General features: G+C 36.5%; 1 protein-coding gene across 2 annotated transcripts in view; it reads right to left on the reverse strand.

The window, feature by feature from the left end:
- Nucleotides 1-6,465: 6,465 nt before the first annotated feature.
- Nucleotides 6,466-13,195, reverse strand: part of LOC133633491 (GTP-binding protein 1-like) — a 31,952-nt gene continuing 25,222 nt past the window's right edge. For both annotated transcript variants that reach the window (XM_062026027.1, XM_062026026.1), the window contains exons 12-14: nucleotides 12,342-12,520; nucleotides 12,162-12,275; nucleotides 6,466-7,015 (exon numbers count right to left, since the gene is read on the reverse strand). In XM_062026027.1, the coding sequence (XP_061882011.1) occupies nucleotides 6,881-7,015; nucleotides 12,162-12,275; nucleotides 12,342-12,520 (428 nt within the window). In that variant the 3' untranslated portion in view covers nucleotides 6,466-6,880. The remainder of the gene's footprint in view (nucleotides 7,016-12,161; nucleotides 12,276-12,341; nucleotides 12,521-13,195) is intronic.

The raw sequence follows: 13,195 nt of genomic DNA on the forward strand, positions 1-13,195 counted from the left end.
AAGCAACCTTGCATCTTTCCTCATAGTTCAGTCAAGCCATTTACAAAGTAATATGCTAGCAGCTACACCACAGCTAAGCACACAAGCTAGACATAGGTAATGATCATTGAACAATACTGCACATTTGCCTGTATAAACACCTTCTAAATCATCACAGTTGCATATTTCTCACACATTAGAAAGTATCCAGTAACAAGCGTGTCCGCATCATGCAACTTCTTCAATAGTTGTGACTACTAGGTGTCGCCATGAAAACAAGTACCACTCCACTTCCTCTTCAAGACAGCATAAGTCCACCCCAGACGGTTAATAATAAATAGGTTAGTGTTTTTAACCTCTTAAGGCCCAAGCTGTTTGTTTACATGCTTCTTTTTTTATTTCTCTTTGCTATTTGGGTAATGGACCCTAATTAGAATAAAAACTAAGAATCATCTTTTGATATGATGTACTTAGTCCATAAGTACACAAACGTGTACTTCATGTTTAGTGACATGCTAATTCTTATTTTTACTCTTTTTTTTCTCCAAATTCCATTGTATGTCATACTCTTCTGACACCACCAGATGGCAGTATAAGTGTCCACATAAGTGGCCATAAGACCCCAATTCAGTAGGGTACACAATTTTGGAAATAAGAGCTGAAAGGTGCTGTCCACGCATGTGGCCACTAAGCCTTTAGAGGTTAAATACCTATTTGATTATTTCACTTTTCTAACGTTACACACCACTAAATAATGCGAGTATGTATGATATCTTATCGGATAATAGTATCGTATTGAAGGTAAATACATTGTATCGGGACACTTGTAGTTAAAAGTTAGGGTTTGCTATTGGTAGAAACTTTTGAACCCGTATCAGGGGCCCCGTTGGGCCCTAAACATGTCTGTAAGTGCCACTTTTCCCAGGGGTCAATTTTCTCATGGTGTTTTTTCCAAGTTAAGACAATTTATTTTATTTATTTTTTACATAATATGAGACATTAATAAGACGCGATCTAAGACACATATTTGGACAATATGCTTTGGATAGGGACGGGTACCGAATCTAGTACTATTTTTTTGGCACCATACGGAATCCTGCCGGTCGTACCGTGCAGCGATTAGCGTAAAAATCACGCACAGTTGCCGGCTTCGCACCTGCCGATCACTCCAGCGGCACTGAGAGCGCACTGGGCTTTATTTATTAACAAAAGTAGCAACATATGTTATGGTTGAGTACCAGTATGGAATCCCAGGTACCGTATCAGTCCACGTTACAATCAAACAGCACAATACTTACATTACTAACACTTTTTAGGGCGCAACAAAAGACTGACGTGATTAGCCAACACACCACAAACCTTACACTACTGCCACCTAATGTCTTGCCAATGTTACTGCAACTTAATGACATACTTGCAAATGAGACTGATAATAAACAGATATAAAAACTGGACAGCAGTTATAATCAGCTCATATTTAAATGAGGTTTTGTTATCAAAAACAATGATTTATTAACAAAAGTAGCAAAATATGTTATGGTCGAGTACCGGTATGGAATCCCAGGTACCGTATCAGTTCAAATGTGCATGTTGCAATAAAACATCACAATACTTACAGCATTAACACTTTTTAGGGCGCAACAAAAGACTGACCTGATGAGCCAACACACCACAAACCTTACACTACTGCCACCTAATGTCTTGCCACTGTTATTGCAACTTAATACTTGCAAATGAGACTCAGAAATGTGATAATAAACAGATATAAAACATGTTACGGTTGAGTACCGGTATGGAATCCCAGGTATTGTATCAGTTCAAAAGTGCACGTTACAATCAATACTTACAGTATTAACACTTTTTAGGGCGCAACAAAAGACTGACGTGATTAGCCAACACACCACAAACCTTACACTACTGCCACCTAATGTCTTGCCAATGTTATTGCAACTTAATACTTGCAAATGAGACTCAGAAATGTGATAATAAACAGATATAAAAAATGTTAAGGTTGAGTACCGGTATGGAATCCCAGGTACCGTATCAGTTCAAATGTGCACGTTACAATCAATACTTACAGTATTAACACTTTTTAGGGCGCAACAAAAGACTGAACTGATGAGCCAACACACCACAAACCTTACACTACTGCCACCTAATGTCTTGCCAATGTTATTGCAACTTAATGCTTGCAAATGAGACTGATAATAAACAGATATAAAAACTAGACAGCGGGAATAATCAGCTCATATTTAAATGAGGTTTTATTATCAAAAACAATGATTTATTAACAAAAGTAGCAAAATATGTTACGGTCGAGTACCGGTATGGAATCCCAGCTACCGTATCAGTTCAAATGTGCATGTTGCAATAAAACATCACAATACTTACAGTATTAACACTTTTTAGGGCGCAACAAAAGACTGACCTGATGAGCCAACACACCACAAACCTTACACTACTGCCACCTAATGTCTTGCCACTGTTATTGCAACTTAATACTTGCAAATGAGACTCAGAAATGTGATAATAAACAGATATAAAAAATGTTAAGGTTGAGTACCGGTATGGAATCCCAGGTACAGTATCAGTTCAAATGTGCACGTTACAATCAATACTTACAGTATTAACACTTTTTAAGGCGCAACAAAAGACTGAAGTGATGAGCCAACACACCACAAACCTTACACTACTGCCACCTAATGTCTTGCCAATGTTACTGCAACTTAATGCTTGCAAATGAGACTGATAATAAACAGATATAAAAACTGGACAGCAGTTATAATCAGCTCATATTTAAATGAGATTTTATTATCAAAAACAATGATTTATTAACAAAAGTTGCAAAATATGTTACGGTCGAGTACCGGTATGGAATACCAGGTACCGTATCAGTTCAAATGTGCATGTTGCAATAAAACATCACAATACTTACAGTATTGACACTTTTTAGGGCGCAACAAAAGACTGACCTGATGAGCCAACACACCACAAACCTTACACTACTGCCACCTAATGTCTTGCCAATGTTATTGCAACTTAATACTTGCAAATGAGACTCAGAAATGTGATAATAAACAGATATAAAACATGTGACGGTTGAGTACCGGTATTGAATCCCAGGTACTGTATCAGTTCAAATGTGCACGTTACAATCAATACTTACAGTATTAACACTTTTTAGGGCGCAACAAAAGACTGACCTGATGAGCCAACACACCACAAACCTTACACTATTGCCACCTAATGTCTTGCCAATGTTATTGCAACTTAATGCTTGCAAATGAGACTATTAATAAACAGATATAAAAACTGGACAGCAGTTATAATCGGCTCATATTTAAATGAGATTTTGTTATCAAAAACAATGATTTATTGACAAAAGTTGCAAAATATGTTATGGTCGAGTACCGGTATGGAATCCCAGGTACCGTATCAGTTCAAATGTGCATGTTGCAATAAAACATCACAATACTTACAGTATTAACACTTTTTAGGGCGCAACAAAAGACTGACCTGATGAGCCAACACACCACAAACCTTACACTACTGCCACCTAATGTCTTGCCAATGTTACTGCAACTTAATGCTTGCAAATGAGACTATTAATAAACAGATATAAAAACTGGACAGCAGTTATAATCGGCTCATATTTAAATGAGGTTTTGTTATCAAAAACAATGATTTATTAACAAAAGTAGCAAAATGTGTTATGGTTGAATCTCAGGTACCGTATCAGTTCAAATGTGCATACAGTATTAACACTTTTTAGAGCGCAACAAAAGACTGAAGTGATGAGCCAACACACCACAAACCTTACACTACTGCCACCTAATGTCTTGCCAATGTTATTGCAACTTAATACTTGCAAATGAGACTCAGAAATGTGATAATAAACAGATATAAAAAATGTTAAGGTTGAGTACCGGTATGGAATCCCAGGTACCGTATCAGTTCAAATGTGCACGTTACAATCAGTACTTACAGTATTAACACTTTTTAGAGCGCAACAAAAGACTGACCTGATGAGCCAACACACCACAAACCTTACACTACTGCCACCTAATGTCTTGCCAATGTTATTGCAACTTAATACTTGCAAATGAGACTGATAATAAACAGATACAAAAACTAGACAGCGGGAATAATCAGCTCATATTTAAATGAGGTTTTATTATCAAAAACAATGATTTATTAACAAAAGTAGCAAAATATGTTAAGGTCGAGTACCGGTATGGAATCCCAGGTACCGTATCAGTTCAAATGTGCATGTTGCAATAAAACATCACAATACTTACAGTATTAACACTTTTTAGGGCGCAACAAAAGACTGACCTGATGAGCCAACACACCACAAACCTTACACTACTGCCACCTAATGTCTTGCCAATGTTATTGCAACTTAATACTTGTAAATGAGACTCAGAAATGTGATAATAAACAGATATAAAAAATGTTAAGGTTGAGTACCGGTATGGAATCCCAGGTACCGTATCAGTTCAAATGTGCACGTTACAATCAATACTTACAGTATTAACACTTTTTAAGGCGCAACAAAAGACTGAAGTGATGAGCCAACACCAGGTACCGTATCAGTTCAAATGTGCATGTTACAATCAGTACTTACAGTATTAACACTTTTTAAGGCGCAACAAAAGACTGAAGTGATGAGCCAACACACCACAAACCTTACACTATTGCCACCTAATGTCTTGCCAATGTTATTGCAACTTAATACTTGCAAATGAGACTCAGAAATGTGATAATAAACAGATATAAAAAATGTTAAGGTTGAGTACCGGTATGGAATCCCAGGTACCGTATCAGTTCAAATGTGCACGTTACAATCAATACTTACAGTATTAACACTTTTTAAGGCGCAACAAAAGACTGAAGTGATGAGCCAACACACCACAAACCTTACACTACTGCCACCTAATGTCTTGCCAATGTTACTGCAACTTATTGCTTGCAAATGAGACTGATAATAAACAGATATAAAAACTGGACAGCAGTTATAATCAGCTCATATTTAAATGAGATTTTATTATCAAAAACAATGATTTATTAACAAAAGTAGCAAAATATGTTACGGTCGAGTACCGGTATGGAATCCCAGGTACCGTATCAGTTCAAATGTGCATGTTGCAATAAAACATCACAATACTTACAGTATTAACACTTTTTAGGGCGCAACAAAAGACTGACCTGATGAGCCAACACACCACAAACCTTACACTACTGCCACCTAATGTCTTGCCAATGTTATTGCAACTTAATACTTGTAAATGAGACTCAGAAATGTGATAATAAACAGATATAAAAAATGTTAAGGTTGAGTACCGGTATTGAATCCCAGGTACCGTATCAGTTCAAATGTGCACGTTACAATCAATACTTACAGTACTAACACTTTTTAGGGCGCAACAAAAGACTGACCTGATGAGTTAACACACCACAAACCTTACACTACTGCCACCTAATGTCTTGCCAATGTTATTGCAACTTAATGCCTGCAAATGAGACTATTAATAAACAGATATAAAAACTGGACAGCAGTTATAATCGGCTCATATTTAAATGAGGTTTTGTTATCAAAAACAATGATTTATTAACAAAAGTAGCAAAATATGTTATGGTTGAATCTCAGGTACCGTATCAGTTCAAATGTGCATACAGTATTAACACTTTTTAGAGCGCAACAAAAGACTGAAGTGATGAGCCAACACACCACAAACCTTACACTACTGCCACCTAATGTCTTGCCAATGTTATTGCAACTTAATACTTGCAAATGAGACTCAGAAATGTGATAATAAACAGATATAAAAAATGTTAAGGTTGAGTACCGGTATGGAATCCCAGGTACCGTATCAGTTCAAATGTGCACGTTACAATCAATACTTACAGTATTAACACTTTTTAAGGCGCAACAAAAGACTGAAGTGATGAGCCAACACACCACAAACCTTACACTACTGCCACCTAATGTCTTGCCAATGTTATTGCAACTTAATGCTTGCAAATTAGCCTGATAATAAACAGATATAAAAACTAAACAGCGGGAATAATCAGCTCATATTTAAATGAGGTTTTATTATCAAAAACAATGATTTATTAACAAAAGTAGCAAAATATGTTATGGTTGAATCTCAGGTACTGTATCAGTTCAAATGTGCATACAGTATTAACACTTTCTAGAGCGCAACAAAAGACTGAAGTGATGAGCCAACACATCACAAACCTTACACTACTGCCACCTAATGTCTTGCCAATGTTATTGCAACTTAATACTTGCAAATGAGACTCAGAAATGTGATAATAAACAGATATAAAAACTGGACAGCAGTTATAATGAGCTCATATTTTTAAATAAGGTTTTGTTATCAACATAAAAGTAGCAAAATATGTCATGGTTGAGTACCGTATCGGTCCAAAAGTGCTCGTTCCACGTCCCTAACGAGCGCTAATAAAAACATTGAAGTGTCACGTTTTTGCAGCAGCTTTATTGAAAAAGGATTTACCACACAGACGTTTAATTTAAACGGCGTGATTTGCACCTCAACACACAACATTCGTCTTCTTCTGTCATTAAGAGAAACTAAAAGACAAGATTGTCCCGGCTTGTGTTTTCTCGCACTGGCGAGGTAACGGTCGAGCTTTGTCGGCGCGTCAGTCGGCTCTTTCAAAAAAAGAGGGAAGGTTCCGAACGGTCTACTAAACACTGGAAGGATCGTTCTTGTTTGGCGGCGACACCGAGCGAGCAAACGGTGGCCTGCCGGCGTTTGGATAAAAGACGCAACCTGAACTTTAAACCTTCTAAAACGACTTTGCCAAAGTTTTGTGAGCGAGAGAGAACGGAGGCAAACACTTGCAAAAAAAGAGTCTCGGCGGCACACCTTCAAACGGCGCCCGCCGCTGCCGGGGCCGCTGGCGGCGTGGTGGTGGGGGTGGCGGCGGCGGTGGTGGCGTTGGCGCCGCTCTTCCCTCGGTGTCGCTGGCCGCCTCGTCGCCGTCCTCCGCCTCCGGACTTGAGCTGCAGGCAAAGTCATCATCATGTCTTACAGTCTTCACTCTGGGCTGAGCCATAGCAATACACCTTGTTAAACTGACACTTTGAAATCAACTCAACGACAACTCAACTGGCTACAAAGTCAACAAAAACAGAATGCTGGACGACAGCAAAGACTTACTGCGGAGCAAAGACGGCGTCCACAATGTACATCCGAGCATGACGTGACGATCAACAACGTCCCCACAAAGAAGGACACAAACAACTGAAATATTCTTGATTGTTAAAACAAAGTAGATGCGGGAAACATCGCTCAAAGGAAGACATGAAACTGCCAAAAAAATAAGAAAAGTAAAACACTACACACAGGAAAACAGCAAAAAATACCAAATAAGTCACGACGTGATGTGACAGGTGGTGACAGTACACCTACTTTGAGACAAGAGCTATATTGATGCATGCTTGGTTATGGTTTAAAGCAGGGGTGTCAAACTCATTTTAGATCGGGGGCCACATGGAGAAAAATCTACTCCCAAGTGGGCCGGACTGGTAAAATCATGGCACGATAACTTAAAAAAATAAATAAAGACAACTTCAGATTGTTTTCTTTGTCTAAAAATAGAACAAGCACATTCTGAAATTGTACAAATAATATTTATGTTGGATTTTTTTTTTTTTACAATTACCTGTTGCGGTTAATAGTATATATACTTTATTTGTCGTTATTTATATTTTCTGAATAAATTATGTGATAATGTTCATCAGTTGGTGTTAATTTTCAATCTATCAAGATAAACATTTTATCAAAATCAAATTAAAGTATGTTATTTATGTAGTTTGATCATTTTCCTCCACTGATGTACTAACATTATTTGGTTTATTTTGTACATATGTAGCATCATCTACAAAGATACAAATAATTGCTATTGCGACATCCAGTGGACACATTTAGAACAGCAGTTTCTTTCATTCAAAAATTTCAGGTTAATTTATATACTTAGCAAACTCATCCCGCGGGCCTGATCCGGCCCCCGGGCCGTACGTCTGACACCCCTGGTTTAAAGTCATATCCAACAATTGCGACAACGACTTTTTACTGTCAACTGAGTTTCGTTTTTTAGTGATTTCTGCTGGTGGTGTGCCTCCGCATTTATTCGACGCTAAAAATGTGCCTTGGCTCAAAAAAAGGTTGAAAAACACTGCTCTATGCAACATTTTCACCAAAGAACCACCATTACATGTTATGTAGACCACAAGGAGCTACGAACAAGTCCGTGGAACGCTCTCCCTGACCACCTGAGGGCACCACAGACTGTGGATGCTATTAAAAAAAGCTTAAAAACCCTTCTCATTAAAAAAAGCCTGTTTTTTTTAGATATACCGTATTTTTCGGACTATAAGTCGCAGTTTTTTTTTCATAGTTTGGCCGGGGGTGCGACTTATAATCAGGAGCGACCTATGTGTGAAATTATTAACACATTAGCGTAAAATATCAAATAATATCCAGTGTTTCCCATAAACTGCCAAGATACCTGTGGCGGTGGGGGCGTGGCTATGGGCGTGGTCACCATGACATCGAGTAATTTGCATAATTTACTACAATGATATGATTTTCTCTAAAAAGGCTCAAAAAAATGTATACTTACTAATTAATAATAACAGTTTTGTTTTAAACGTCCATCCATCCATCCATTTTACAATATAATTACAACACTTTATGTACATATTTATATACAGATTTGAACAATAAGTTATTCACAGAAATATATTTATTAATTGTGGTTCCTACAAAAATATATCTTATAAAAATATAAAAGCTAAAATGTCTCTTAAAGCTCTGCCCCTTTAATTAGTGCATACTAAATCATTTAACTTTAGCCTACTACTACAACCATATTATTTACCAGCAACATAAAGTAAAACAGAGGCAGAGGTGTCCTGCCACAGTCAGTAACAAATAAACAGAAAACAGTAGTGGTGGTAGATAGACACAGAGCTTCATCAAACATCTGATCCACTGAACAAAGAGCTCCAAAAATCTTGATCCTACACTTCTCTTTTGTAAAGTAAATCTGAACAGCCTATATGGGCATCTACATCAACTATATGATTTGCCTGAGAAGCTGGACAGGACAACAACAACAAAAAAAAAAAAAAAAAAAAATTTGTTGCGGCCTTAATTCTTTCGTGGCGGGCCGCCACAAATAAATGAATGTGTGGGAAACACTGATATCATTTAGCTCATTCACGTAAGAGACTAGACGTATAAGATTTCATGGGATTTAGCGATTAGGAGTGACAGATTGTTTGGTAAACGTATAGCATGTTCTATATGTTATAGTTATTTGAATGACTCTTACCATAATATGTTACGTTAACATACCAGGCACATTCTCAGTTGGTTATTTATGCCTCATATAACGTACACTTATTCAGCCTGTTGTTCACTATTCTTTATTTATTTGAAATTGCCTTTCAAATGTCTATTCTTGGTGTTGGCTTTTATCAAATAAATTTCCCCCAAAAAATGCGACTTATACTCCAGTGCGACTTATATATGTTTTTTTCCTTCTTTATTATGCATTTTGGCCGGTGCAACTTCAGTGTTTCCCACACATTCATTTATTTGTGGCGGCCCGCCACGAAAGAATTACGTCTACCACAAATAAAAAAATAAAAAATGTTTTTATTTTTTTATTTTTTTTTTGTCCTGTCCAGCTTCTTAGGCAAATCATATAGTTGATGTAGATGCCCATATAGGCTGTTCAGATTTACTTTACAAAAGAGAAGTGTAGGATACTTCTCTTGTTGCCTTATTTGTTTTTGACTTTATTAAATGTATTTATATTAGGAACACAACATGTGTATATAACAAAGGGTGCAAAGTCTGCAGGCAGTAGGAAACACATGGTTAAGTGTAGGGAGTAAAACTGATGGCAGTCTAAAGTTCAAGATTTTTGGAGCTCTTTGTTCAGTGGATCAGATGTTTGATGAAGCTCTGTGTCTATCTACCACCACTACTGTTTTCTGTTTATTTGTTACTGACAGTGGCAGGACACCTCTGCCTCTGTTTCACTTTATGTTGCTGGTAAATAATATGGTCGTAGTAGTAGGCTAAAGTTAAATTATTTAGTATGCACCAATTAAAGGGGCAGAGCTTTAAGAGACATTTTAGCTTTTATATTTTATAAGATATATTTTTTGTAAGAACCACAATAAATATATTTCAGTGAATAACTTATTGTACAAATCTGTATATAAATATGTACATAAACTGTTGTAGTTATATTGTAAAATGGATGGATGGATGGACGTTTAAAACAAAACTGTTATTATTAATTAGTAAGTATACATTTTTTGAGTCTTTTTAGAGAAAATCATATCATTGTAGTAAATTATGCAAATTACTCGAGGATGTCATGGTGACCACGCCCATAGCCACGCCCCCACCGCCACAGGTATCTTGGCAGTTTATGGGAAACACTGGACTTATACTCCGTGGCGACTTATACTCCGAAAAATATGGTATGCATACTAGTTTTAGCTATTTGGCTGTTCTTGTTTTAATTTTTATTTATTTTTTTATTATCTTTTTATTTTTTTTAATACACTGTAGCACTTTGAGGTTGTTTACTCAATGTAAAATGCATTTTACAAATAAAATCTATTATTATTATTATTATTATTATAAGGAAGTCTTTTACATTTAGAAAAAAATCATAATAATATGACTCCTTTAATGCGCCTTATAATCCGGCGCGCCTTTTGTATGAAAATAGACCCGCTTGTCGGCAGTGCGCCTTTTAATCCGGTGCGCCCTATGGTCCGGAAAAGACGGTATACGCTCCGTATCAAAACAAGCAGAGTTGCAAAATGTCCATACCAGGGGTCCCCAACCTTTTTGAAACCAAGAGCTACTTCTTGGGTACTGATTAATGCGAAGGGCTACCAGTTCGATACACACTTAAATAAATTGCCAGAAATAGCCAATTTGTTCAATTTACCTTTAACTCTATATTATTATTAATAATTAATGATATTTACACTTAATTGAACGGTTTAAAAGAGGATAAAACACGAAAAAAATGACAATTAAATTTTGAAACATAGTTTATCTTCAATTTCGACTCTTTAAAATTCAAAATTCAACCGAAAAAAAGAGGAGAAAAACTAGCTAATTCGAATCTTTTTGAAAAAATTAAAAAAAAAAATTATGGAACATCATTAGTAATTTTTCCTGATTAAGATTAATTTTAGAATGTTGATGACATGTTTTAAATAGGTTAAAATCCAATCTACACTTTGTTAGAATATATAACAAATTGGACCAAGCTATATTTCCAACAAAGACAAATCATTATTTCTTCTAGATTTTCCAGAACAAAAATTTTAAAAGAAATTCAAAAGACTTTGAAATAAGATTTAAATTTGATTCTACAGATTTTCTAGATTTGCCCGAATAATTTTTTGGAATTTTAATCATAATAAGTTTGAAGAAATATTTCACAAATATTCTTCGTCGAAAAAACAGAAGCTAAAATGAAGAATTAAATTAAAATTGATTTATTATTCTTTACAATAAAAAAAAAAAATTTACTTGAACATTGATTTAAATTGTCAGGAAAGAAGAGGAAGGAATTTAAAAGGTAAAAAGGTATATGTGTTTAAAAATCCTAAAACCATTTTTAAGGTTGTATTTTTTCTCTAAAATTGTTTTTCTGAAAGTTATAAGAAGCAAAGTAAAAAAAATTAATGAATTTATTTAAACAAGTGAAGACCAAGTCTTTAAAATATTTTCTTGGATTTTCAAATTCTATTTGAGTTTTGTCTCTCTTAGAATTAAAAATGTCGGGCAAAGCGAGACCAGCTTGCTAGTAAATAAATACAATTTAAAAAAAAAAAAGGCAGCTCACTGGTAAGTGCTGCTATTTGAGCTATTTTTAGAACAGGCCAGCGGGCGACTCATCTGGTCCTTACGGGCTACCTGGTGCCCGCGGGCACCGCGTTGGTGACCCCTGGTCCAGACTGCTGGCATTTTTACACGTTTCCGTACAACCAGGTGTTACTTTTTGAGGTGATTAAAGCCAAATGGGGTAGAAATGCCAACAGCTGTCAGTGTTATGAAGTGTATCATGCATGATATCCATTTCAGGCGACATTTGGTGCTCACCGTGAGTGACGCCGAGTTGGGACTGAGCGGCCGGCCCTCCTCGGCGCTCTTCTTCCCGGCCAGCATCTTGGCCTGCTGAGCCTTGGCCGCCTGGGTGTTGACTGACTGCAGCAGCTGCAAACACATCTTCTTAAATATATATATCTTTGTCTTTTCACAGAGATTGGAGGGAGACGCTACCTTCATGATGGTGCCCACAGCTTTGGTGCGCCCCTCCCTGAACACCAGCTTCTGGTCGCAGTGCAAGTACTCGGGCGTCTTGATGAAGCGGAAGTGGACCGAGGCCTTGTCGCCGGTCCTCAGGCAGTCTTTGTTCATGGTCAGGATGGTGGCGGTCTGACGGATACTTCCACAGTGGACTGGTGAGCACGCAAACACCTCATTAGTCTGGTTCCAGTTTCACTAATTCCTCGGTACATTCACCAAAACATTCAAATGGACTTGCTTTGAATTATGCATCTTTTTTTATTTAAAGAACATAAATGCATCCTTGCGGTTTATGCAACAAATTATATGATGATGTCATAACAGCCACGCCCCCACAAGCTTATAAAAGTGGCTGCTTAGTGTCATTAATCAACAAAATGGAATCAAAGGTGAGGTTTTATGGAGCTAAATTAGGTCCACAAGTTTTATACTTGAAAACATTTACTTTGAAACTGAAAGTTCAAAAATGCATCATCCATCCATCCATCCATTTTCTACCGCTTGTCCCTCTCGTGGTCGCGGGAGCCCATCAGTCTATTCAAAATTAAAAGACGTGCACACTATTTTTTTTTTCCAGGTTGATTATCATTTTAATTCACACTTATAATTATTTTAAATGAATTCCTATTTATATAATTTATGAGTCACAGTTCTATATTCTGAAGTTTATTATGAGTCTGGAAAAGAAGGTGAAACTGTAAAAAAAAAAAAATTTTAATCTGAAAAAACAGAGGCTTAAATATCCAAATATGAGTGTGAAAAATAAAAATTAAATCCATTAAAAGTGTGATTAAAAATAATATTCAACCTGAAATTAATGTGAGCAC

This window comes from Entelurus aequoreus, linkage group LG18 (assembly GCF_033978785.1).
Source record: "Entelurus aequoreus isolate RoL-2023_Sb linkage group LG18, RoL_Eaeq_v1.1, whole genome shotgun sequence".
Classification (NCBI taxonomy): Eukaryota; Metazoa; Chordata; class Actinopteri; order Syngnathiformes; family Syngnathidae; genus Entelurus; species Entelurus aequoreus.